This window comes from Chionomys nivalis, chromosome 6, assembly GCF_950005125.1.
Source record: "Chionomys nivalis chromosome 6, mChiNiv1.1, whole genome shotgun sequence".
NCBI classification, from domain to species: Eukaryota; Metazoa; Chordata; class Mammalia; order Rodentia; family Cricetidae; genus Chionomys; species Chionomys nivalis.
The window spans coordinates 56,738,670-56,761,558 of record NC_080091.1 but is presented as its reverse complement, the minus strand read 5'-3'; the positions used below and the strand labels follow the sequence as shown (position 1 = coordinate 56,761,558).

General features: G+C 45.7%; 1 protein-coding gene across 1 annotated transcript in view; it reads left to right on the top strand.

Annotated features, from left to right (window-relative positions):
* Lgi2 (leucine rich repeat LGI family member 2) overlaps window positions 1-22,889 on the top strand; it is a 32,552-nt gene that overhangs the window by 1,038 nt on the left and 8,625 nt on the right. Inside the window, exons 2-7 of the mRNA XM_057773173.1 lie at window positions 1,106-1,177; window positions 3,054-3,125; window positions 4,971-5,042; window positions 9,660-9,731; window positions 10,390-10,559; window positions 18,277-18,441. Of these exons, the coding sequence (XP_057629156.1) occupies window positions 1,106-1,177; window positions 3,054-3,125; window positions 4,971-5,042; window positions 9,660-9,731; window positions 10,390-10,559; window positions 18,277-18,441 (623 nt within the window). The remainder of the gene's footprint in view (window positions 1-1,105; window positions 1,178-3,053; window positions 3,126-4,970; window positions 5,043-9,659; window positions 9,732-10,389; window positions 10,560-18,276; window positions 18,442-22,889) is intronic.

Genomic DNA, 22,889 nt, shown 5'->3' with positions numbered 1-22,889 from the left:
CAGAACTAATCAGAAGAGGTCCTCTGTCCACTTGCTAAGTGCCTTCAACTAGGTCTCACCCAGTCACATTGACAAAATGTTGCTGTGGAAGGGATCTTAGGGGGTTACCTTATTGCTGGGACATGTCCTGCTAGGACAGCCCATTGTTCCAGGGTAAGGTGCTGGGGGCATCCCCCCCCCCCCAGTTGTAGAGGAGGGAATCCTGAGGGTGAGGGAGTCCTGGGGATAACATTGCTTGTGCTTTTTCCTGCGTGTCATCATTCCCGTGCCTTGTCTCCAAAGCAAGACATCATCAGGGGCCAGGGATGGAAAGGTCCTGGGTCCTGTTTACATATTGTAAAAAGTTGGGAGAGTAAGCTGTGGGGAACAGCAGGCCTGTTTGACTCATACTATTAATAAATTAGATCACGTGGGGGATTCTAGCGTTTCTCTCGTTAAGCTTTTGGGATATGATCAAAGCCGAAGTGTTCTGCATGTTAACTCCAATAGCGCGTGGAAGCCCTGCTGTGGCCAGAAAGGGCAGGAGACCCTGAGGCCCGAAGCAACCAGGCTTCTTCCTGGAGTTGACTGTTTATCTGGCAGATGGCGTTGCCTCTTCCTTCTTGGGCAAGTTCTGGTGTCTCCGAGTTTCCCCCGAGGCTTCCACAGTGCATTTAATCAGAAGTGCTCTGAGTGTCTTCCCCAGACGCATGCTTCTGAGGGGGATACTTAATCCTACCCCGGAGTTCCGTGGACCAACATTAACTTTGTGTCTGCACAAACAGAACCTTGGGCAAAGGTGAAGTAATTACCCACCTTCAGCAGGGGCCTCCTGGAATGAAATGAAGGAAGCTAGAGGATTATTTTGAGCTGACGGAGCTAGTCTCTGTGCAAGGAGCCAGACCAAGGATTCTGTTAGCCCAAGGAGTCTCCCTATTGATCAAGTGCACTGAAGGCAGCTTGCCTCTCGTCAGCTTGTTTCCTGGGGAGATGGCCAAACACATGTAGCTTCGCCCCAGGGAGGAATAGGGTGAAGCTCAGGGGGAGGATGAGGCCAACTGCAAACTTGGGTTGGCATTTCCTGAAAGCAACCTGGGCATCCCTCTGCCCCTCTCTTGCCCTGTAGGAGCCTAGTCAATGGAACCTTTTTGGAAATCAAGGACCGGATGTTTTCCCATCTGCCTTCCCTGCAGCTGCTGTGAGTATGGAATATTCTCTGCAAAATGGGGTCCCCAAAGTGTGGTCCTTGAAGGGTGGTCTCGTCTTCCTGTAATACAACAGCTAGAGTCTCCCCTGCTGACTCCACATTGAACCACCGTCCTGCTCCGCTTTCTCACCTGACTTTCCACCAACTTCTCTGGGCTTTGTGATACATCTCACTCAGAGATCAGGCAATTGAGGGTGGCTGCATTGGCCATAACCAGAGTTCCACCTCAATAAGTAGCTTCCCCAAACATCTCACCTCTAAAGAAATTTATCTTTGAAAATCTCGATATAACTCTTTGAAGAGCTCTTCGAGTTTGTCTCGCATACGTGCAGACAGGCAGCATACTGGGCATTGTAGGTGTGCATGCTTCTACCTCATGGGGATGGCATCTCTTCGGAAAAGGTCCTTTGGTTTTCCCATCTGAGAGATGAAGAAATGGATGCTCAGAACGTGGAAATACCTTGCCTTGATCCATGGAGTGAGGATCCAAGCGTGAAGCCCAAAGCTCCATTTGCCCCGGCTCCTCTTAGTGAACCATGCCCAAATCACCATGATGAGTGCCTGCATCATGAGGACCCTGAAACCCAAGTCAGTTGATGTTTGATAATGACAATAAATGTCCCCAAGTCACTTTTGAATGTAATTCCCTAGGCTGGGGTGTGTGTGTGTGGAGGGTATGTAGCTCAGTGGTAGAGCGTTTGTCTACCATACAGGAAGCCCTGGGTTCCATCCTTAGCATCACATAAACAAGACAGAAAATCAGCAGTCCGTTGTGAGTACATGGCACAGATTCTCTTGTATTTCTTGGACTCAATGAGACTGTAACTACAGCAGGGAATGAGCTATAGAAAAAGACAGAGGCGCAAATCACTACCCATCCTTAGTAGATTGCCATTGATAGTTCTCTTCTTGGCGTGTTTTACATTAAACTCACCACTTAAAATCTCAGTTCATATGCCAACAAGGTGACTCCGTAGGCAAAGGTGTTCTTTAACTCACCACTTAAAATCTCAGTTCATATGCCAACAAGGTGACTCCGTAGGCAAAGGTGTCTGCCACCAAGCCTAATGACCTGATTTTGATCCCTGGGTCTTGTATGGTGGAGAGAAAGAAGAGACTCCTCAGATTATCCTCTGACTTCACATATGTGTAGTGGCACATTTGTGCCCACAGACATGTCGTACACCTATACAATAAATAAATACATAAACAAAACACAACTTTAACTCTCAATTCTTTTGGAATAGAAGGATAGCCTAACTATTATTTGGCTAAATAAACTTAGGTGGTTTCTATAAATATTTATAACAAGTATTTACCTGGCTACTCAAATAGAAAACTACATAGTGATAATCTTCTAGAGATTTCTTAACCTTTTAAGAATGATTATTTCTGTTGAGAATGTCTAGCATGGTAGAATGGGTTTTTGCTTTTTTGTCCTCACTGTGTGACTTTGGTCAACCCTCTTGTCTTCTTTGGGCTCAAATATCTCTAGAATACAGTTGGATTAGATCCTCACACGTCTGTGCTTCCATGGTTTCTTGGGCATTATGAAGCATTCATTGGCTATTCAGTTGTGCCTAGCAGAAAACTGTTTTTGAATAATGCCCACCAGTTCATATTTCCCAGGATTCATATTTTCCAAGATGGGGGCAGAAAGGTTGTACTGGAGATAGCAAAAAATTCAGAGAGCAAGAGATTCCTTCCTCACTGTCCCCGTCACAATGGTGAGGACAGCTGGGAACCTAACGGGTTTGTCCTTAGGCTAAGAAGAGCCTTCATTTGCCCACGGATCAGCACCTAACAAAAATGGCTTCACCACACGACTTGCCCTTTCTGTCTCCACTTAAGCCTGTTTTGTTTTCAGACTGCTGAATTCTAACTCATTCACGGTGATCCGCGACGATGCCTTTGCCGGCCTCTTTCATCTGGAATACCTGTAAGTGTTGCTGAGAGTTTGGTGCCTCCAGGGGCTTTCTGAGTTGTGTCCTGTGGAAGGGATGGGTGCAGAAAGCGCCATTCTCTTGCCAGCACTGGCCTGTGAGTTGATTTTCTTCCCAGCGTGGGGGCAGGAGGAGGCTGAGGACAAAGCTCAGGAGGGAGTGGCTGGCTCATTCATTCTCGGCTGACATTTAATTTGTCATGTAGTAAGTACGGCTGGAAATTGTGTTGGGTATTTTTACCTCCATAACTAGGCATGGATTTGCTGATGGGCCAGAAATAGAGCTGGATGGTTCTCAGGGCTACTTATTTTTAAACAAAGTTTCCCTATTTGAGGGTAAACTGCCTGGTTCGTATCCAGCTGTCCCATACCCCGTTTGTTCTATCTCTTGTGAGTTCTGCTGAGGGTCTGATTAGATTTTCTTTTCCTTTACCTAAAAATGAAAACCCAAACCAAAGCATAAACAACAGGAAAACAGGAGAGGGGATTATCCCCCTTCAGACACACCGCTTCCCCTTCTAGCAGCCAACCTAGCCGCGGTTCTTATTTCAGCCTTTGTCACATCCGAGTCTTTCCCTTCCCCCTTACGTTGTCCCAGCCTTGTGTTGGGTGAGTCTGTAATAATGCTAATCCTGCTATCAGTTGGGATTTCCTTGCTTAGCATTCAAAGGATTTGCAAAGCCTGCTGTCTTATCTGAGGTGAACAGGTAGGCCTTGGCATTCTAGACACATCCCAGGTAAGAAGAGCTCTCTGCTGATGTGAAGTCTCGGGGAACAAGGTCTCCCCAGGAATTCTTTCTCCGGAGAACCTGCTCATAATCCAGTATTTTGGCATGTATTTGATGTGGAAAGAGTGTCGCAGCTGAAGGGGTGAAGCCACCTGGGTCTGCCAAAAATCCATGGATAGCTGTGGGGTACCTGGGAATTTCTCTGGTGGGGAGTTCATGTGCCACCCAGGGCTTCAGGGAGAAAGTTAGCTTCTCGGGTATGCTAAAGTCTAGTGCTGAACAGACATCAGAGTTTTTAAAAACAGGCATCGGCGAGTTCTCTCTGGGAGAACTAATTTGTCAGTTGTGTCGCAGATGTGGCAAAGCCTTCCCCCTGGACCATCTCGTCAAAGACCTGCTAGCATTTGACTTAGCCCTTTGGTCCTCGGGAACAGTCACAATGTGTTCCTGTCATATCCTGAGTGTCATTGTCCCCGCGCAAGCCCTGTACCATCTCAGCTCAAAGAAAGTCAGTGCGGCTCCCTGTACTGTCCTTTCTGCTTTCTAGCATCGTTCAGGGCTGGGGAACATCCCTGCCTTGTCACCATTTGCCTAGGGATGAAGCTGTGTAGGACAGGATGAGCTCAAGCTTGCTGGAAGCCATGTGTAATGGAACTCTTCCTAACGAAAACTAAAATGCAGAGATGTAAAACAATGGGCTCCTCTCTAGGGACTATGGTATTAGCAAAAGTATATGGTTAGCTGGCACAGGGCAATGTAAGAGGAGTGGGGAAAGTCCCTGGAAGCTTTCCAGTGTTGCAGAGATGGGAGACTTTCTGGCCTCTGTGCAGGTACATTCTTTTTCCTTCCTCACACCCAAGATGCTATCAGCCATGTTGCCAGCTCTGAATTTGGAGACATCTATGCTGATCTGGAAGGAGCGGAGAAGCTGGCATGCATGTGTTCTTGTTCACACGCCTGGCTCCCTCATGGAGTTTAGCGCAGCTTGCTACTAACTTGGGAGTTTCGATACTTCTTGAGTGCGTTCCGATTTCACTGCCAAAGTGCAGTAGATCATCTGTTAGCGATATTAAGGAGAGGGAATTTGGTTATATTATGTTGTTTCTCTCCTTAGGTTCATTGAAGGGAACAAAATAGAAACCATTTCAAGAAATGCCTTTCGGGGCCTCCGTGACCTGACTCACCTGTAAGTTCTCTGAGCTCTGTGCTGGGGACATGACTCAGTCTGTAAAATGCTGGCCGTGCAAACGTGAGGCCCATGGTTGGATCCCCCGAGCCCATGTAAAAAGGCGGACATTATGGTCCATACTTGTTACCTCAGTGCTGGAAAAACAGAGGCAGGAGGATCCCTGGGGCTTGCTGACCAGCCAGTGAACCCCAGGTCTTAGGGAGAAACTCTGTCTCAAAAAATAGGGTGAATGTCTCCTGTGGTCACATGTGCACACGTGTACTCACATGTAGACACGTGCATGTGCAAACACACACACGCACACATGTGGAATTGGTTTCCCTTGATGTTTCCATATTTACAGTATCTCTCAAAGGAAACTCATTTCCGGATCACCCAAGAGGTTCCTATGCTGTCAGACAACACTTATTGTGATGTCTTCGCCACCCTGTGTCACCATGGGGACCCACGTGACTCCATGTGAAGTGAGAGCCCCTCAGTGCTGTGAGGGTCTTATGGTCATGGAGGAAGTGGGATGGAGGCATGGTTCTTATACACACTTGGTGCCCGGTGCCAGGTACCCAAAGATCTTCTCTGTGTTTTATGGTCATTTGTGAGTTCCTGTTCTGCAGAATTGGGAGCTGAGGCTTACGAGACTCAGCGAAGGACATCGGGTAGAGGGTAAAGTGGCACAGAGACATCGAGTGTCCTCCCATTAGGGTGAAAGTCGCTTTTTCTGTTACGTTAGGTTAATCTGTAGTTTCAGCTAAGATCTCTGATTCCTTACTGGCTTGCCAGAGACCAAAGCGGGAAAAAGAACTGATCTGAATTGATCTGCATATCGGACTGAAACAAGTGCACACACTTAGAAAAGTGAGTAAGATTGGGAAAAAAGAATGGCGATGTTTGTGAAAATGCAAAACCGGACATTGTCATGTAGGAGTCGTTTAGAAGCCGAGACTTGGGCTCCATTTGCATAGTAGAGGATTTTTGTCTGAGGAAGATGATGGGTCCTATATCCATAGTCATCCTGTCTATGATTAAAAAGAGAGCTGAGGAAAATGGAGGGCGCTGACTCTGGCTGCTGGGCAGGGATGGTGGCGCCTTTGAGTGTCACCCTGACCACACTGTAGGGACATGGTCACTGAAGAGTCTTCCCGTTTAGCCACAGTGATCCTGGAGAAGGCATCTGCCAGTGGGTACAGTGAACCTGGGTTCTGGGCCACTAAGCAGAAGCCCTACCTGAGCTGAGGGCTGGAGAGGTGGGGGAGAGGGAGCAGCTGAGGGAGATTGGAGCTTACTTGTCAGTGCGGTGCATGGAGGAGGATTGTGTCCTGCTGTGTTCTAGGGTTTCTGTCTCTGGAAGTGCAGGCGTCTCTCAGAGTCAAGCTGTAGGCCAGAGCCCTTACTGCTCATGGACTGAGGATTCAGGCTTGGGTTCAAAACTCCAGGTCATCACTTGCTGATATTACCTGGTTTTTCTGACCCTTAGTTTCCTCATTCTTGAGATAATGATGATTATACTGACTATAGATGGCTGATGTACATAATAGGTTTATGATGTTTGGCTGTAAAAACAGAAGCCCCATTCCCCCCAGAAAATGCCAAGGATATGACTGGCATCATCATATCATCATCATCCTCACCACCACCATCATCATCATCCTCACCATCACCACCATCATCCTCACCACCACCATCATCACCACCATCATCATCATCCTCACCATCACCACCACCACCATCATCATCATCCTCACCATCACCATCACCTCCACCATCATCATCATCCTCGCCATCCTCACCATCACCACCATTACCATCATCATCATCATCCTCACCATCACCACCATCATCCTCACCACCATCATCATCACTACCACCATCATCATCTTCATCTTCACCATCATCCTCACCACCACCATCACCCACACCACCATCATCACCATTACCATCATCATCACCATCATCATCATCGTCATCATCATTTTCCTTTTCCCCCTTAATGACAATACCAATTCAAAAACAAATCTTGGCTTTCTCTCTGGATTGATAAATTTTCTTGGCCAGTTGAGTACCCAGACAGAGACTGCCAAAAGGATAGATATGGCTGTCTGGCGAGGAACAGCTGGGGCAGATAAATGTGGGTCCCAAAAGTTGGAAAGGACGGCCATTGATATTAGGCACAGGCTATAAGCAGAGCTCACATATTACTTATAGAGGGAACTTCCCTTATCTTGCCTTTAAACATCACACACAGAGAAAGCTTCGGCTCCAGAATTCACTCACTTCCTTAGGGAAGTCACTGCCCCAAGTGACATTTAAATGAGATGTTTGGTGTTGGCCTTTTGTGAACTTTCCCAACACTTGAATACTCGCGTTCATATTAAAACACGAGCCGGGTTCCAAAGCATAGGGGGAGCGGTGCCAATCTGTAACTAAAATCCAGGACATTTGTTTTCCAGCGGTCTTATAGAACCCAGGGGACGGGAAGCTATTAAATAGTTTGAGAAATGAAGTAAGTGCTATGTGTTCATAGACTAAATGAAACTGAATGGAAGATGTTAATGTTAACCACTCAGCATGGGCAGGGTAGGATATAGGGCTGACTTCTGAAACCTAAATTGCAAGCTTGGACCAATTGCTAAACATTCTTGTTTGTTTTCTTGCTTGCTTTGGTCATGCAGTTTCTAATTATATTATTACCATTTCAATGTGATAGCTTCCAGGTAACCACAGTTTTAGCTGAATCATTAACTGATATTTAGATAAAGTGGTTTTTTTTTTTTTTTTTTTTTTTTTTTTGCTTTGGTTTCCATATCAAAACAAACACCCCACTCTTTCTAAAGTTTCCAAAAGTTACCCCAGTGTATGGTCAGTGTGATTACATAATCAGCTTATTTCCCAACACATCAAAAACTGTGCAAGTACCTCATTAAGAAAAGCAAGGTAAAACAGCACATGAAATGGTATTCTGATCCATGTATGGCTGCCTGAGTGGGAAGAGGAATAATTAGGAACCGTTGGCCTCCCATTCTCAGTTGGTATTTAAAGGAAGAATATTCAGACTAAAAAGGAGCTTAAACTTTGTACTACACCCCGCTGACTGGTAGAAGAAGTGCTCATTTATTTACCAATCATTCTGGGATGGGCCATGACCGTGCAATGACCAGAAATGACTCACTTCATACCTGTTTTATAAACTACCTGCATGTTTATCATTTAAATATGTTGCCATTTATACTCACGTGTAGAAGAAAACTCTAGAAGAAAGTATCCATTTCTCTACCAGTTTGCATTGGTGTGTGGTGTCTGGGGAAAGCACAGACTTGACGTACATTGTTTCCACACTCAACTTCTTCCTGCAAGGACACTGCACTGTGGGCATCCATCCTCGGCTGACTGGCAGCAGGGCACTACAGAATCCTCAATCAACAGGAGCTGGTTCTCTTCCTAATAGTTGCTGTAGCTGGGGGTGGGTGTGGGCTGGCGGCTCAGTAACCTCTTCAACACTAAGGAGAAACAGGGAATTGATTTCTCATCAGCCTTGGTTGGTGAGAAGATGAAGCTGCTCACAGTCAGTTATTCACGAAACATGACGCTTCCCCGAGATCTTACGCTATTCTAGCGTGTCAGTGTGGAGTGTCTTCATGGGAAAGAGTGTTCGCTGCGTCCATTTGAGAAACACAGATGACCAAATATGCTTGATGACCTTAAGAGAACTTCTTAGGTAAAGCCTGTACATCTTCCATTGTTAGTCTCCCACTGATGCTTCATTCATTTCCCACAGTAGCACATCCGTCTTTACCAGCCAAGTTTTCCCAGCTTGCTGAGTGTTTGCACTGTTCAGGGGGTGAGGGAAAACCATGGACAGACAGCAGTCTCTGTTGCTTTTGTGTCAGGAAGGTACCCAGTCAAGAAGCAAACAAATAATTAAAACCTAGTTTGCAAATGACCATCTTAATGGAGTCCAAGGAACCATGTCAGAGTTATGGCTGGGTTAGAGTAGTGGGTGGTGGAGTCTGACCTAATGGGGGAGGTTCCTAGAATATAGAGGACTATAGAGAGGTCTATATACCTTGAAATGAAACCTTGGCATCCCCCCCCCCTTTTTTCAAGACAGGATCTCACTGTCTAGGACTGGCTGGCCTGAAACTCACTACATACACTAGGCTGGCCTTAAGCTCACTGAGATCCACCTGCCTCTGCCTCTCAAGGGTTGGAATTAAAGGTGTTTTGTTGCTCCACGAGGCCTAGAACTTTCGGCTTTTATTCCAAGAACCAGAGAAGCCTTCTGTAGTTTAATAGCTTTGCATAAAGAGCTTAATAAAGTGCTTGTAAATAAATAAATAATAAATAGATAGATAATAGATAGATAGATAGATAGATAGATAGATAGATAGATAGATAAACAAATCAAGCAAGCTCAAAATAAAAAAAGCTTACATTAGAATCCAGTTGTCTGGTGTAATGGAACTTGTATCTTTCTCTGGGTGTTGATCAAAGCCATGAATTGCACCATGTTTTGATGCAGAGCTCAGAGTTCTCCATGAATCATTAGATGTTCTTAAAGGGACTTCAGAATGACTGGCAGGAAGGTGGTAACCACATTAAAATGTGACTTTCTTTTTCTAGTTCTTTGGCCAACAACCACATCAAAGCACTTCCGAGGGACGTCTTTAGTGATCTAGATTCTCTGATTGAACTGTAAGTAATGCAGATTAAGTTTGTGTTGGTCACAGGCCCTAGTCAATTGTCTTTCAGATCCCTTTGCTCTTGACTAAGTAGTACTCTCGCAGAGTAGCGCACACGGAGGAACAGCATATGTATTGCCTTGTGTTGAATTCAGCCATTAGATACCGTGCCCTGTGTCTGATGGTAAATTAGGCTTGCTGGATAGGTGGTCCCTGAGCAGTCTTTCCATCTGCTTTGCCTTCTCAAGTTTCACTAGAAGCCTTGTGACTTTGTACTGGATGCAGTTTAATAAGACCTGGAATGGTCCAGTTTTGTTTATGAACACTGCCTTCTTATTACCTCCTGTTTTTGTCTATGGGAACCTATATTGATGTTCTCCCATCCCTTCCAACCTCCACCACTGTACTGAGACAATTTTAAGAGAGATGCTGTCTCATCTTTGAGAACTGTCCGTGTGCCATTCCATTCAAATCACGCATCAAGGAATACTCAATAAAGATAACAATAAATACAAGAAATAAGATGCATGAAACACAGTAATTTTAAGGAAATTCTGTAATTGGATCGTTTTAGATGTATCAGGCTATGAAAACCCCCAGCATTTCATGTTACTACCAAAACACATCAAATGTGTCTGCTTCCCTGTGTTTATTTGTGCTTTGTATTCCAGAGATTTAAGGGGTAATAAGTTTGAATGTGACTGCAAAGCCAAATGGTTGTATCTATGGCTGAAGATGACGAATTCCACTGTGTCTGATGTGCTGTGCATCGGTCCACCAGAGTACCAGGAGAAGAAGCTCAACGATGTGACCAGCTTCGACTATGAGTGTACCACCACAGGTAGGCAGAGCCTCTCTCCTCAGAGAGGGACACGTAGAATAATGCTTTCTTTTCCTTCTGGACTGCCAACTGCGTATGAGGGAAAGTGAATGTGGATATTTCTGATCGAAGTCATTTTAGAGAAATGAACCAAGGCTGGCAAAGTGGCTTATTGTGTAAATGTGCTTGTGCCAAGTTTGGTGACCTGAGTTCACTGCCTGGAACCTATGTGCTTGAAGGAGAGAACTGATTGCTACCAACTGTCTTCTGGCCTACACACACATATGCGCGCGCACACACACACACACACACACACACACACACACACACACCACAAAATAAATCATCAATTTGGTTAGGAAAATATCTCAACAGATAGGAAGGATTTTGTTAGTCACCCTAGCTCTAATCTTAATTTCTTTTTTTTTCCTTCCTCTCCCCCCCCCTTTGAGATGGGGTGTTGCTATGTAGCTCAGGCTAACCTAATTCTTGTCACATTGAGCAGGCTGGCCTTGAATTTGAAGCAATTGTTCTGCTTCAACTTCCCAAAGGCTGGTAGCTATTACAGGTAGGTTTTTTTTTTCTCCAAGCCTGTTTTAATTTTGATTCATTGCAAAATCCAAATACTCCAATTGTATTATTGTTTCTTCCCTCTAATTGTGTGTGTAATTCTGAGAGTGTGTACATGTTCATGTATGTGCATGCCAGAAGTGGAACTTGGGTGCCATTCCTCAGGATTGCTTTTAGAGGCAGTATCTCTCATGGTCTGAAACTTGCTGATTCAACTGGACTGGATAGCCAGTGAGCCCCACAGTCTAGCTGCCTCTGTCTCTCCAGCACTGAGCTTACAGTGCGCCTCACCATGTCCAGCTTTTTACGTAGGTTCCGGGGAAGAAAACTTAAGTCTTCATAAGCAGAGACTACTTTTCTGACTGAGCTAGCTCCCCAGCTTGCCTGTCTGTCTGTCTTTCTTTGAAGATTGAAATACAGACTTAAGAATTTGATTTGCCTTTCATGGAAAGACAGGCACAGAGAAGTCTGGATATTTTTACTGTCACTGGCTTCCCACCTCCCAGTAAGATAATACTTATTATAAGTTTAATACCAGATTCTTGTATCTATAAGTTATTTTCCATTTCAAGTAGGCTGAGATAAGTAGGGAAATTATAGCCTGTGGCAGAGTAGACTGTGTAAACTGGAGAGTGGTTGCTGAAGGAAAACATTCACGTCGAGGGGAACCGTAAAGGTAGATTTTGACTTTGTTTTTTCAGAGCCCACCTCGGGGTTTCCATTTCCACACATTTTGAGGTTATGGAATAAAATTAAAATGCCGACTCTCTCCAAGTCCCCGCAGGTAAAAGGACAGGGGGTACTTCCATTTGAAAAGCTCAAGCAGGCTTCCGCGGCTTCTGAAGCCGGATTTTCAAGGCAAGAGGATCAACCCACAGTGTGCAGCCTGCTTCCTAGATGCTGGTGGGAATAAACCGCGAGGCTAGGAGTTGCTATCTACAAAGCCTAAAGGCATGTCAAGAGGAGCAGTGGGGAGGAGGGCTCAGAAAACAGCTAAGAAACACTGAAGACGGGAACATCCCAAGAACAAAGTATCATATTTAGAAAAAATCTACTGCTCCCTTCCAAACAAGCCAAAACCCACCACGTAGAAATGAATTCCAGGTGTTCGCATGCATGTGCACATGTGTCCGCAACTAGAGGAACTCACAAGTTATGCTCTTTTATGGGACACTGGAAATTTCAAGCCTTCTCTGCACCAAAGCTGGGCTGTGTTCAGCTGTATGATTGGCGGGTACCCTTTACCCAGCCTGGCCACTAAGATGTTATTTATTGTGCTATCCGGGCATTGCAATAAATCAGAGGTCATGGTCGGTGGCGTTTGTACAAAAAGGTGTCATTCAAGACCGTTCGGCATTAAGTGCTATACTATAGCTTTCTGGGGCTCCTCTTGGCTTTTCCTTCAGTTCTTTTCTGGAGAATTCTCTGAAACCCAGAGTGAGATTGGCATTTGCCATCATTCTGTTCACACCTGGTCACAGTGTCCGTATTGGAGAAGATGACACAGGCTTTTGTTGCTGTTCTGGGAACAGAGCATCATTTATGTAAGAAAATAGGATTTCTGACCTCAGGGCCTTCTGGATGGTTCTTATTGTGTTCTGGGACTGAGAATTTTCATTGGGAAGGAGACTGCTTGGAACTGGAACAGCCAGGACCTGAGTCCCAGAATCCCTGGGGACAATGTGCGTCCTCTCACACATTTGGGCCATCTCTTGGGTTTATTTGTTTTTGCTAACAGGGTTCCCACTCCTTGGCAAACTCCACATAGAACTTTCAGGTAAGCAGTGACTGACTGTTCTGTTTCTGTTGCCTTGAGGCTCATGGACACGCTAGCTGCGCTCCAAGATTTTTCTTTTTCAGGGTGATACAACAAGGCGTCCTGTCCCCAGACGCTGCCCCTGGCACATAAGTGTGTGGTCAATAAATTGTGAGGGTATTGGCATTCCTGTCTTCTGCTCATCTCAAGTCCTGGCTTCTGAGGTTTTACCAAAGGCCAGGGAAAGTATGTGTGAGAGGGCACCCGGAGGGTGGAGAGCCAGACTCACTGAGGGAGCTCAGGGTCACTTTATGGCTTCCTTCGATCTGATTGCTCCCCATTTGGCCCCAGAGAGGAAGGTCATTGCTACCATGCTGTTTCTCCACAGAGGGGAGTAATGAGCGTGTAGCCACCACCAGGCTGTCTCAGCTTTTCAGATTAATCACAATTCTTCCACACCTCCCCTTCAAGGCTATTTTTAACCAGGCAGAGATTCCTGTTACCCACCGATGATCCCATGTTAGGGGGATAATTCACTAAACTCCTTAGAGGGAGTGAGTTCTGCATCCTAATTGTCCTGTTAGCCTCCCTTGTTCGGGCTGATGAAAATGCAAAGAGAAATAATGCGTTAATGCGCACTCTCTCTCCCCATAGGCTCCGCATCATGTATAATTTATTTTCTGCAAGTTCTATAAATAGCTATGTAAAAATCCGTGGACTCCAGTGGGAGAAAGGCCGAAATTGTAAGAGACCCACTGACATCATAAACTTGATCTGATGTGAATGGAAGCCGCGGCTCTCAGGGCGGAACGTGCTATTAATCTTTTAACACTAGGAAATTGGTATCACTTCGATATGTGTGTCCTTTGAGGTCTCTTTACAATGACCGTGCCTTTGGCTTTGTGGAAGTCGGGTTCAGATGTGGCTAGGAAAGGGTATTTAAATTTGTCTAGTGCCTTTCTTCAGAACGTCTAGACACCTGTCTCAGTCACTGTCCCTGAGCCTTCCTTCCTTTTCCTTTGATGCTGGCAGTAGAGCTGTCTTCTACGAAGGATTTGTCATTTATGTGATTAACAGTCTGTGCCATGCCAGATAGGAAATATCATGAAACGATGAATTTAATTTGAAAAAAAATGTAATAGGACCGTGGAAGCTTGATTTGTGTAAGTTCTGAATCCAGGTAGAACTATTTCAGACAAAACTGTCTTTTGATTTTTTAATTGTGTGTATGCCTATGGATTTGTGCATGCTCGGTGCCCACGGAGGTCCGAAGAAGGTGTGCTAGCCCTTGGAGCTGGAGTTGCCGGCAGCTGTGAGCCATCGGGCATGGCTGCTGGGAATTGAACTTGGGTTCTCTGTAAGAGCTGCAAGTCCACTTAAGCACTGAGCCATCTCTCCAGGCCCCAGTCTGGTAGATCTTTTCTGTTGCAGGATACCTCAGTTTTATTCTGCTGTAAAACACACACATTCTGACTCAGAGACTTACATTCTTGAGACTTGAGAGCACAGGTGGGAGAGAAATGGGAGCTAGCAGATAAGGGAGCTGAAGATATCAGGGAGGCTTTAGAACCTGTGACCTTCATTTTGTTTCCCTGCCTCCAATACCCAAATAATCACACAGAAACTAAATTAATTACAACACTGTTTGGCCAATGGCTCAGGCATATCCCTAGCTAACTCTTACATCTTAAATTAGCACATTTTTGTTAATCTATGTATCACTGCAAGACTGTGCTTACTGGTAATGTTCTGTCATCTTTCTCCTTTGGCAGCAATGTGGCATCTGCCTGACTCCACTTTCTTTCTCTCTGCATTCAGTTTAGTTTTCCCACAACCTATAGTCTGCCCTGCATTAAGCCCAAAGCAGCTTCTTTCTTAACCAGTGGTAATAAAACATCTTCATAGCATACACAGGGGACTCCCACCTCACTCCATGACAGAAGCAAAACAGCCTAATGCAGAGGAGTTTATCACTACCTCTGCTGAAATGAAAAGAGCTGTACTCTTTGATGGCTTAGAGCCCAAGGAAGGGATCCTGCAGGAGCTACCCCCTTCCTTCCTGTTCACCTGCCTTGAATATAAGCAGCCTTGAACACATGCTAGTTGCCTTCTGCACTGGCTTGGCAGTTATTTCTTGATGGTGGGTGCTGTGGGAGGACCCTTTTGTACACTGTGAATGTATGTTGCTTTCATTGGTTGATAATAAAAGCAGATTTGGCCTATAATCAGGCAGAATAAGGCTGGGAAAGAAAGCCAGGGAGAAGGAGGGCAGAGTCAAGGGATGCAAACCAGTCGCCCAAGAAACAAAATGCCAGCAGACCAGTAAAAGCCACGGAATGTGGCAGTACATAGATGAATGGAAATGGATTAATTTAAATTTAAGGGCTAGTTAGTAATAAGGCTGAACGATAGGCCATGCGTTTTGTAAGTAATATTAAGCCACTGAGTGGTTTTTTAGGCTTATTTAGAAGTGGCTGAGGGATGGGCCAGGACCGAGAAACTACCTGTTTACAGGTAGTGGTCAGGGGTATGTGTGTCAGGAGCAGACTAGAAGCTACTAGGCATCGTCCCTAAGTCTTCAGCAGGTGGCTTGCTACTGTCACCTTGCATAAGTAAACCTTTGCTGACTGGCATGGGCTGGGTGTCGTGTCTCACTCCACAGCCTTTGGAAATGGAGATTCCATCTCCCACCTTCAATCACATAGAAGCCTGATCTGCCTGACTTCCTGAGCTGGCCTCCCCTGGACTCTTGGCTCTCTGCTGAGATGTAGGGTCCTACCCTGTCCACTAGAGCCATGTATCCCTCCACCACTCACTCACCTACCTGTTGGGCTACAGAAGCATCCTCCTCTTAGTTCCCAGTGACAAAACTCCTCTCCCCATCTCACAGAACCTGCTTGCTGTATTCAGTCTCCTTGTCTGTCACCCACAGTCTCTACAACAGACTTGGGTTAAGGCTATGCCCACCCATTGAGTTAAGGTGTATTAAGCACTTCTTTTGCACCCTAAATGAAGGTGCACTTTTGCATCTCTTAAAGTGAAGGCATGAAACTTCCTTTTGTGTTAAGCTAAGTTATACTCATGTGCATGCAAATGTGTACAGATGTGTGCATACCCCATCCCCTTGCATAGGAAGGCAGAGTGATGATGTTCTGCCATTTCCCCCAATATTAGAACATCAAGAATCAACTCAGCCAAAATGTTGTTAAAATAGATATCCTCCCCACAAAGATAGCCAGGACGCAGACTCAGAGGGACAGCCCATGTCTGAACCTGATGTTTATACTTAATGTGCTGAGCTCTGAGGTAGGCATTTTTATCCATTTCCGACCTGTCCCTGCCACAGAGTTGAGAGGGGCAGCCTCCTTACCTCATCTTAGGACAGACAAACTGAAAGTAGCTTCAGGCCATTCATCTCCAGGCACGGTGCTCTTCCTAGTGCCTCACTCACATAGTCCTTGTCCCCTGAGCCCTGGCTTTCTCCTGCCACCTCAATGCTCCCCCAGCTGCTGTTACCTCTCCTGCCTCTTCTATTGGATGAGCTCCCTTGGCGCATGGCTCATGTGACGTCTTTGATAGGGCAGTGTCTCCAAATTGGACTCTGATGCTACTGTTTGGAGTCGTGTGAATAAGACTTAGACATGACATTGCTGGTGCCATGAACCTTGAATGAGGATGGTTAAGGATTGAGTGAGAAAGAGCTGAGAAAACACATGATCTCCTCCTGTATACACAACCAAGGGGCTGTACACGTTGGAGCATTTCTGGCCAGAACTGCTTAATCTCTGGGTTTTTTTGCTTTTTTTTTTGTCATTTGTTGTGAATGTTTTTGTTTTTGTATTTTTTGAGACAGGTCGCCCTGGCTGGCCTACAGCTTGCTATGTAGACCAGCCTGGCCTTGGACCCATAGCAATTTGCCTGCTTCTACCTCCGAGGACTAGGATTAAGCATATGTGTTGGACGGAGCGAACGGCGGGCTGCATCCTGCCACCCTGCTAGCTTTACCCGAAATAATTACACAGAAACTGTATGTATTCTTTTAAACACTGCCTGGCCCATTAGTTCCAGCCTCTTATTGGCTAGCTCTTACATATTAATCTAACCCATTTTTAATATTCTGTGTAGCACCACGAGCTGGCTTACCAGGAAAGATCTTAACCTGCGTCTGTCTGGAGTGGGAGAATCATGGCGGCTGCCTGACTCGGCTTTCTTTCTCCCAGAATTCTGTTCTGTCTACTCCGCCTACCTAATTTTCTGTCCTATTAAAGGGCCAAGGCAGTTTCTTTATTTAACCAGTGAAATTAACACAAAACAAAAGACTCTGCCACATCCCCCCCCCCCCCCCCCGTGTGTGTGTATGTGTGTGTGTGTGTATGCTATGCTCACTCTCTGGGCAACACCCCTCAGCCCTTTGGCAATTATGTGCCATACTCAAGTTCCACAGAGAGCTAGTGGTCATTTATGGACTCAGTGTGGATGAAGACCACTCAATCCTTAGACAACAGAAGGGGACCCATGCCACTGTGCTGCATGCGTTCCTGCAGAATTCCTTGCCTGCTTGTTGCTCTGTCCTGATGCCCAGACCCTAGGCACAGCACACCAAGTCCAATGTCCAGGGAGCTCGTTTCCCCAGGGGTCCTTTCTAAGACCCCTTCTGAGACCCCTGCAGAAGATTCCCAGACTTATGCACGCCCTGTTTGGAAGTGTAGTACTCACTATGGCCTGCAGAGGCGCTGTTTCCCGGTGTGTAGAATTGAATGTAAATGGCAGGTGACCACAGGACCCCTATTTCTTTGAGTTTGAGAAGTGGTACATCAAACCATATAAGCCAGCTTCTTTCCTGGAGGGGTTTCTCTGAGAGAACTAGAAGTGTAGCATTCTCAGAACTTACTAGAACACAGCATACCAACTTCATGAATTTCCTGCAGCCTTCCTTCCTGCCCAGGCTTTCTGAAAGCCAGGTCTCCCAGCTCCATCTTGTTAGTAACTTGTGACACTGTCTCCAGGAAGCAGTATCAAAAATTCCACTGGTGGGACTGGAGAAATAGCTCAGAGGTTAAGAGCATTGACTGCTCTTTCAAAGGTCCTGGGTTCAATTCCCAGCAACTGTATGGTGGCTCATAACCATCTATAATGAGATCCGATGGCCTCTTCTAATACACGTAATAAATAAATAAATAAATTCTTTTTTTTTTTTTAAAGTATATTAAAAAAAACTCCACTGGCCTGACAGTCCCATTTTTCAGAATCTCCAGAGCCAAGTGTTCCACAGGCAGGTGTGGAATGGACTGGCCCCACCTTCCCCGCTCCTCCCCAGGTACCTACGCTGGTGATGCAAAGCCAGAGAACCGCAGTTGGGATTCTCACAGGGTTTGTATGAACTGATATTTGTTTTTCTTTCCCCACTCTCAGACTTCGTCGTTCATCAGACTCTGCCCTACCAGTCCGTGTCAGTAGACACGTTCAACTCCAAGAATGATGTGTACGTGGCCATCGCTCAGCCCAGCATGGAGAACTGCATGGTCTTGGAGTGGGACCACATAGAAATGAATTTCCGGAGTTATGACAATATCACAGGTGTGTTGTGGGAAGAGACACCCCCTGTTATAACCACCGGAAGGCTTGAGGCCCTGCCTCCAGGAGAGGTGGGGACCGCATTCCAGCCCACACTGATGGTCGCTCTGAAGTGTTCTCCATACGGTCAGATATTGGTGATAACAGAACTTCAGGTAGTGATTTCTCACTGGTGGTGATCCTTTGGGGAAAGAGGAGTTGGGGGGCGGGGAGCTCCACGAGAAAGGTGAAAAGCATCTTCCTTCTATGATAAGAAGTCATGTGGGAATCCCATGGTCCCACATAGCTAAGGCAGCCTGTCTACCAGAACTAAATCATAGTTTTGTTTTTGTTAAGCTGATTACTAACACACACACACACACACACACACACACACTACTTGTTCCCTTGCTGCTGGGTCAAACACACACACACACACACACACACACACACACACACACACACACACATATTGCTTGTTCCCTTGCTGGGTCACACACACACACACACACACACACACCCATTACTTGTTCCCTTGCTGCTGGGTCAAACACACACACACACACACACACACACACACACACACACACATTGCTTGCTCCCTTGCTGGGTCTGGATGCTCACTACTCACATTTACTAAAAGCATAGCGATGAGAATGGACTGATCATAAATTCAGGCCTTTGGCTTCTTTCGGTGCTGCTGCTGTGGGTTCCCAGGGTTTTAGTGATACTAAAAATGAACTATCTGCTTGCTCTTTAAGTAAATGGATAAAAATTAAGATCAAACCAGTTCTTCAATCTTCTCAGCTTTTTGAGTGTCACTGGTACTGGCTGTAGACACAGCCGTCTGGAAGCCAGGTCACTGTCCTCTGGAAGCCTGGTCACTGTCCTCTGGAGATTCCCTTCCCAGGCTCCAGGGGGCATTGAACTGTTTCTCTGGAATGCACCGTGGTAGAAACTCTGGATCGGGAAGATCCTAGGCGTTTCTCAGGCACACGTGGCTACACAGCAAATGCGGGGACATAGGTAGTCAGAAGCAGTGGCATTTCACTCCTGGGGGACCAGCTACTAATGAGTCTAATCATGAGTGCTGATGTCCGGGAGATGCCATCGCAGATGAGCTAGCTGCTGCTACCACAGCCAGCTGGCCTTCCAGTGTGGAGCTTACTGTCTAGGGAGCAGGGCCTGGAAACACAGACTCAGCGCAGGTCTGCGTGGAGAGCCTTGGATGTAAGAACCTGATATCCTGGGGGACAGAGTTAGCTGCATGGTTTCAGGCTTGGAGCCTGGTGTGGGCTAGCTTCTCCCTGGGTGTAGTACAGTTGGCACAGCTTTGCAAGTGACCTACTCTATTCATTTGGGGACAGAACCTATCTCTGTGTCCCTGTCCCAGGTTGATGGGGTGGCACCGCTGTCTCCCTGCCCTTGCCACTCACTGCAGCTGGCAATAGAGGGCAGACTGGGGTCCTCCTTAGGGTTCTTAGTCTCACCAATACAAGGTTTTAAGAATAAACTCAAATGTAAGCACAAAGGCAGTTTTAGTAGTATTAAAAGGAAAAGCGCAAGGCATACAAGCACTAAATCTCAGCAGCTGCCTGGAGGGGTAGTGGAAGAGAGAAGGAAAAAGCCATGCGTTGAAGCTGGCACAGTCAGACACAGATGAAGAAGCGGCCCCGTGGTGGAGAGGAGAGCTTTAGAGAGAGTGAGGAAGCAGGGAGAAGCCCGAAGTGTTAAGAGAAGCAGACTTAGAAAAGAGATTAACAAGGAAAGTTAGGCACTTATCTGAATAATTCAGAGAATCAGGCAGATTTATGAACCTGCTTGGCTGTGGTCCGGGTCTGTAAGCTTCTGCACTAAAGGTGAGGATTCTGGGAAGGAAAAATCTCATTAAAGGACTAATTACTCCATCAGAGACCCCAACTTTCTGGCTTCAGCTAAGACCTCTAAGTCTTGTATAGGCACAGGGAACCTCAGAACTTGCAGAGACTGCCTGAGAGTGCATTGCTCAGGCAGGGGAGCATTTGTCTGCCTCTTGGTAGCTGAGGTTTGAGTTGGTATGAAAGTCTTCTGGTGTGGTGGGAAAGCAAAGACACATATGGAGCCATTAGCCACCAACAAGAGTAAGGGAGGGAGCGTGGATAGTTCTCACCTCCTTAGGCTGGGCCTTCCTCATCCTTCTTTGTCATGGAGAGACTCTGAAGTCAGCAGAAGCTTCTCAGTGTGTTCTCAGTCTATGCCTTTTAGATGGCGTCTCTGAGGAATCAGAGAGGCACCCATTTCTCTGCTGGGGCTCTGGTCAGATGTCTCCAGGTGAGGACCCAGTGGCCATGTTCACACTGACATCTGTGGCTTCCTCTCTGTCTTCTTCTCTTATTCACTCTTGCTTTTTGCATTTTTCTTTTTTTGTGATTTCTGCATGTTCCAACCTGTAATCTTTGCAGACAGACAGGCAGACAGATGAGTGCGTGCGTGCACACACGCACACACACACACACACACACACAATCTCTCTTGCTGCTGACATACCTACAGGCTCAGTTGGTAGAGCATGAGACTTAATCTTAGGGTTGTGGGTTTGAGCTCCATGTTGTGCGTCATTTGTAGACAGAAGTCTCTCTCCTGCCTGGTCCCACAGCAGTTCAGTTCCAAATAAACACACGAAGACATATTAATTATATGTTGTTTGTCCTATTGCTCAGGCTTATTACAACTTAAATTAATCCATAATTCTTATATACCTTTTCTCAGTAAGGCATTCTCATCTTGCTTTCTCTGCATCTGACTTGCGACTGTCCTTCCCTTTTCCATAATTCTCCTAGTCTGTTCATTCTGCCTATACTTCCTGCCTGGCTACTGGCCAATCAGCATATGTTCTTCCTTGACAGTGGGATTGAAGTCGTTCTTTAAAACAGACAGACTTCTAGGTACACCCCCAGGCATAAGGACTCTATAGTCTCCCCCCTCCAGGCATAGGTACCTCTGCGGTCCCCCCACCCAGAGGGACAAGAAGCTTGAATTAGAAATTGCTGTCAGTAGGGTGGGAGTTCTTGAGTACTTTGGCAGTTCATACCCTAAAGCCTTACAAAAGATACCAAACACTTATTCTAGCAGATTCTTACAGCTGAGAACAGTACCAGATGGTATCAAAGCATGTTTACTTAACAATATGTGAAAGGAAACATGTCATTTATCAATAATGAAAACCAAGAAAGAACTGCTCTGTCCAACAGCAGAGGATTTAGTTGAATAGGATGGGGTGCATTCATGCCATATAATATTGTATAGTATTGTGGTTTTTCCATTTTTAGTTTTATTAAACTTTATTTCTATTCATGTTTTGCCTCCTTATATATATATGTGCACCACTTGCATTCCTGGTGATTACAAATCCCAGATGTTGGCATAGGATCGCTTGGAACTCAAGTTCCAGATGACTGTCATGCGGGTGCTTGGAACCAAACCTGGGTCCTCTGGAAAAGCATCAAGTGCTCTTAATGGCTCCAAGCCATCTCTCCAGCCCCATTGTATAGGTTTTTTTTTTTTTAATTTAGTTGTAGAAAATGACTGATAACATAGGGATTCCATGAAAAAATAGATTCTAGGGGTGGAGAGACTGCTCAGTTGTGAATGTTTTGATCCTCAAACCAGTGTTTGATCCTCAGAACTCACATTGGAAAAAAAAGATGTGTCCCCTGCTTATAGTGTCACACTGAGGAGGCAGACAGGTGGATGCCTGGGACTTACAAGAAATGATACCCAGACCTGTCTTCTGGTGTCTGGATGTACATGAACACATGTGCACACAGAGGTGCACATGTGCATACATATAAAAGTGGGTTTAAAAAAGCATGTATAGAATACAAGCCCCCATGTTTTTAAGGAAGCATATATAGACATTGATAACATAGATCAAAGATGAAAGAAGTATATTAAGGGCTTTTTGGTTGCATCATAAGTAGATTTTATTTGTGTGCATGTGTCTTTTGGCACTTTGGTGATGGAGTAAGGTAACCTAGGTTAAAACCCAGGTACTACTACATACTGGCTGTGTGACTTTACATGAATCTCGGAACCCTTCTGTGCCTCGTTGTAAAAATGAACATGCTGGTAAGAGTCGTACCTGTCTCCAGTGGTGACTGGAAAGAGTGAGTAGATGTGCAAAAGTGCTCAGGGTGGTGGCAAGAGTCCATTTTCTAGGTTTTTCCTGTTATTATTATCACATTTGGTGAACGAGCACTCAGAAAAACAATTTAGACAAAGGCAAAGGGCCAGCTTCTAGGAAGTCCAATGAAAGAGAAAGTACCTCTCCGAAAGCCACCGATTCCCTTTGCCCCCTAAGCTAATCTACAGGACAGAAATTGGATTGTTAGCCTTGTAATTTACAGACCAAATTCACTTTGGCCATATTACCGAGTGAGTTAAAAGAAAGATAAAACTTGTAATGATCTCGAGGGGGGGATGGTGGTCTTTGA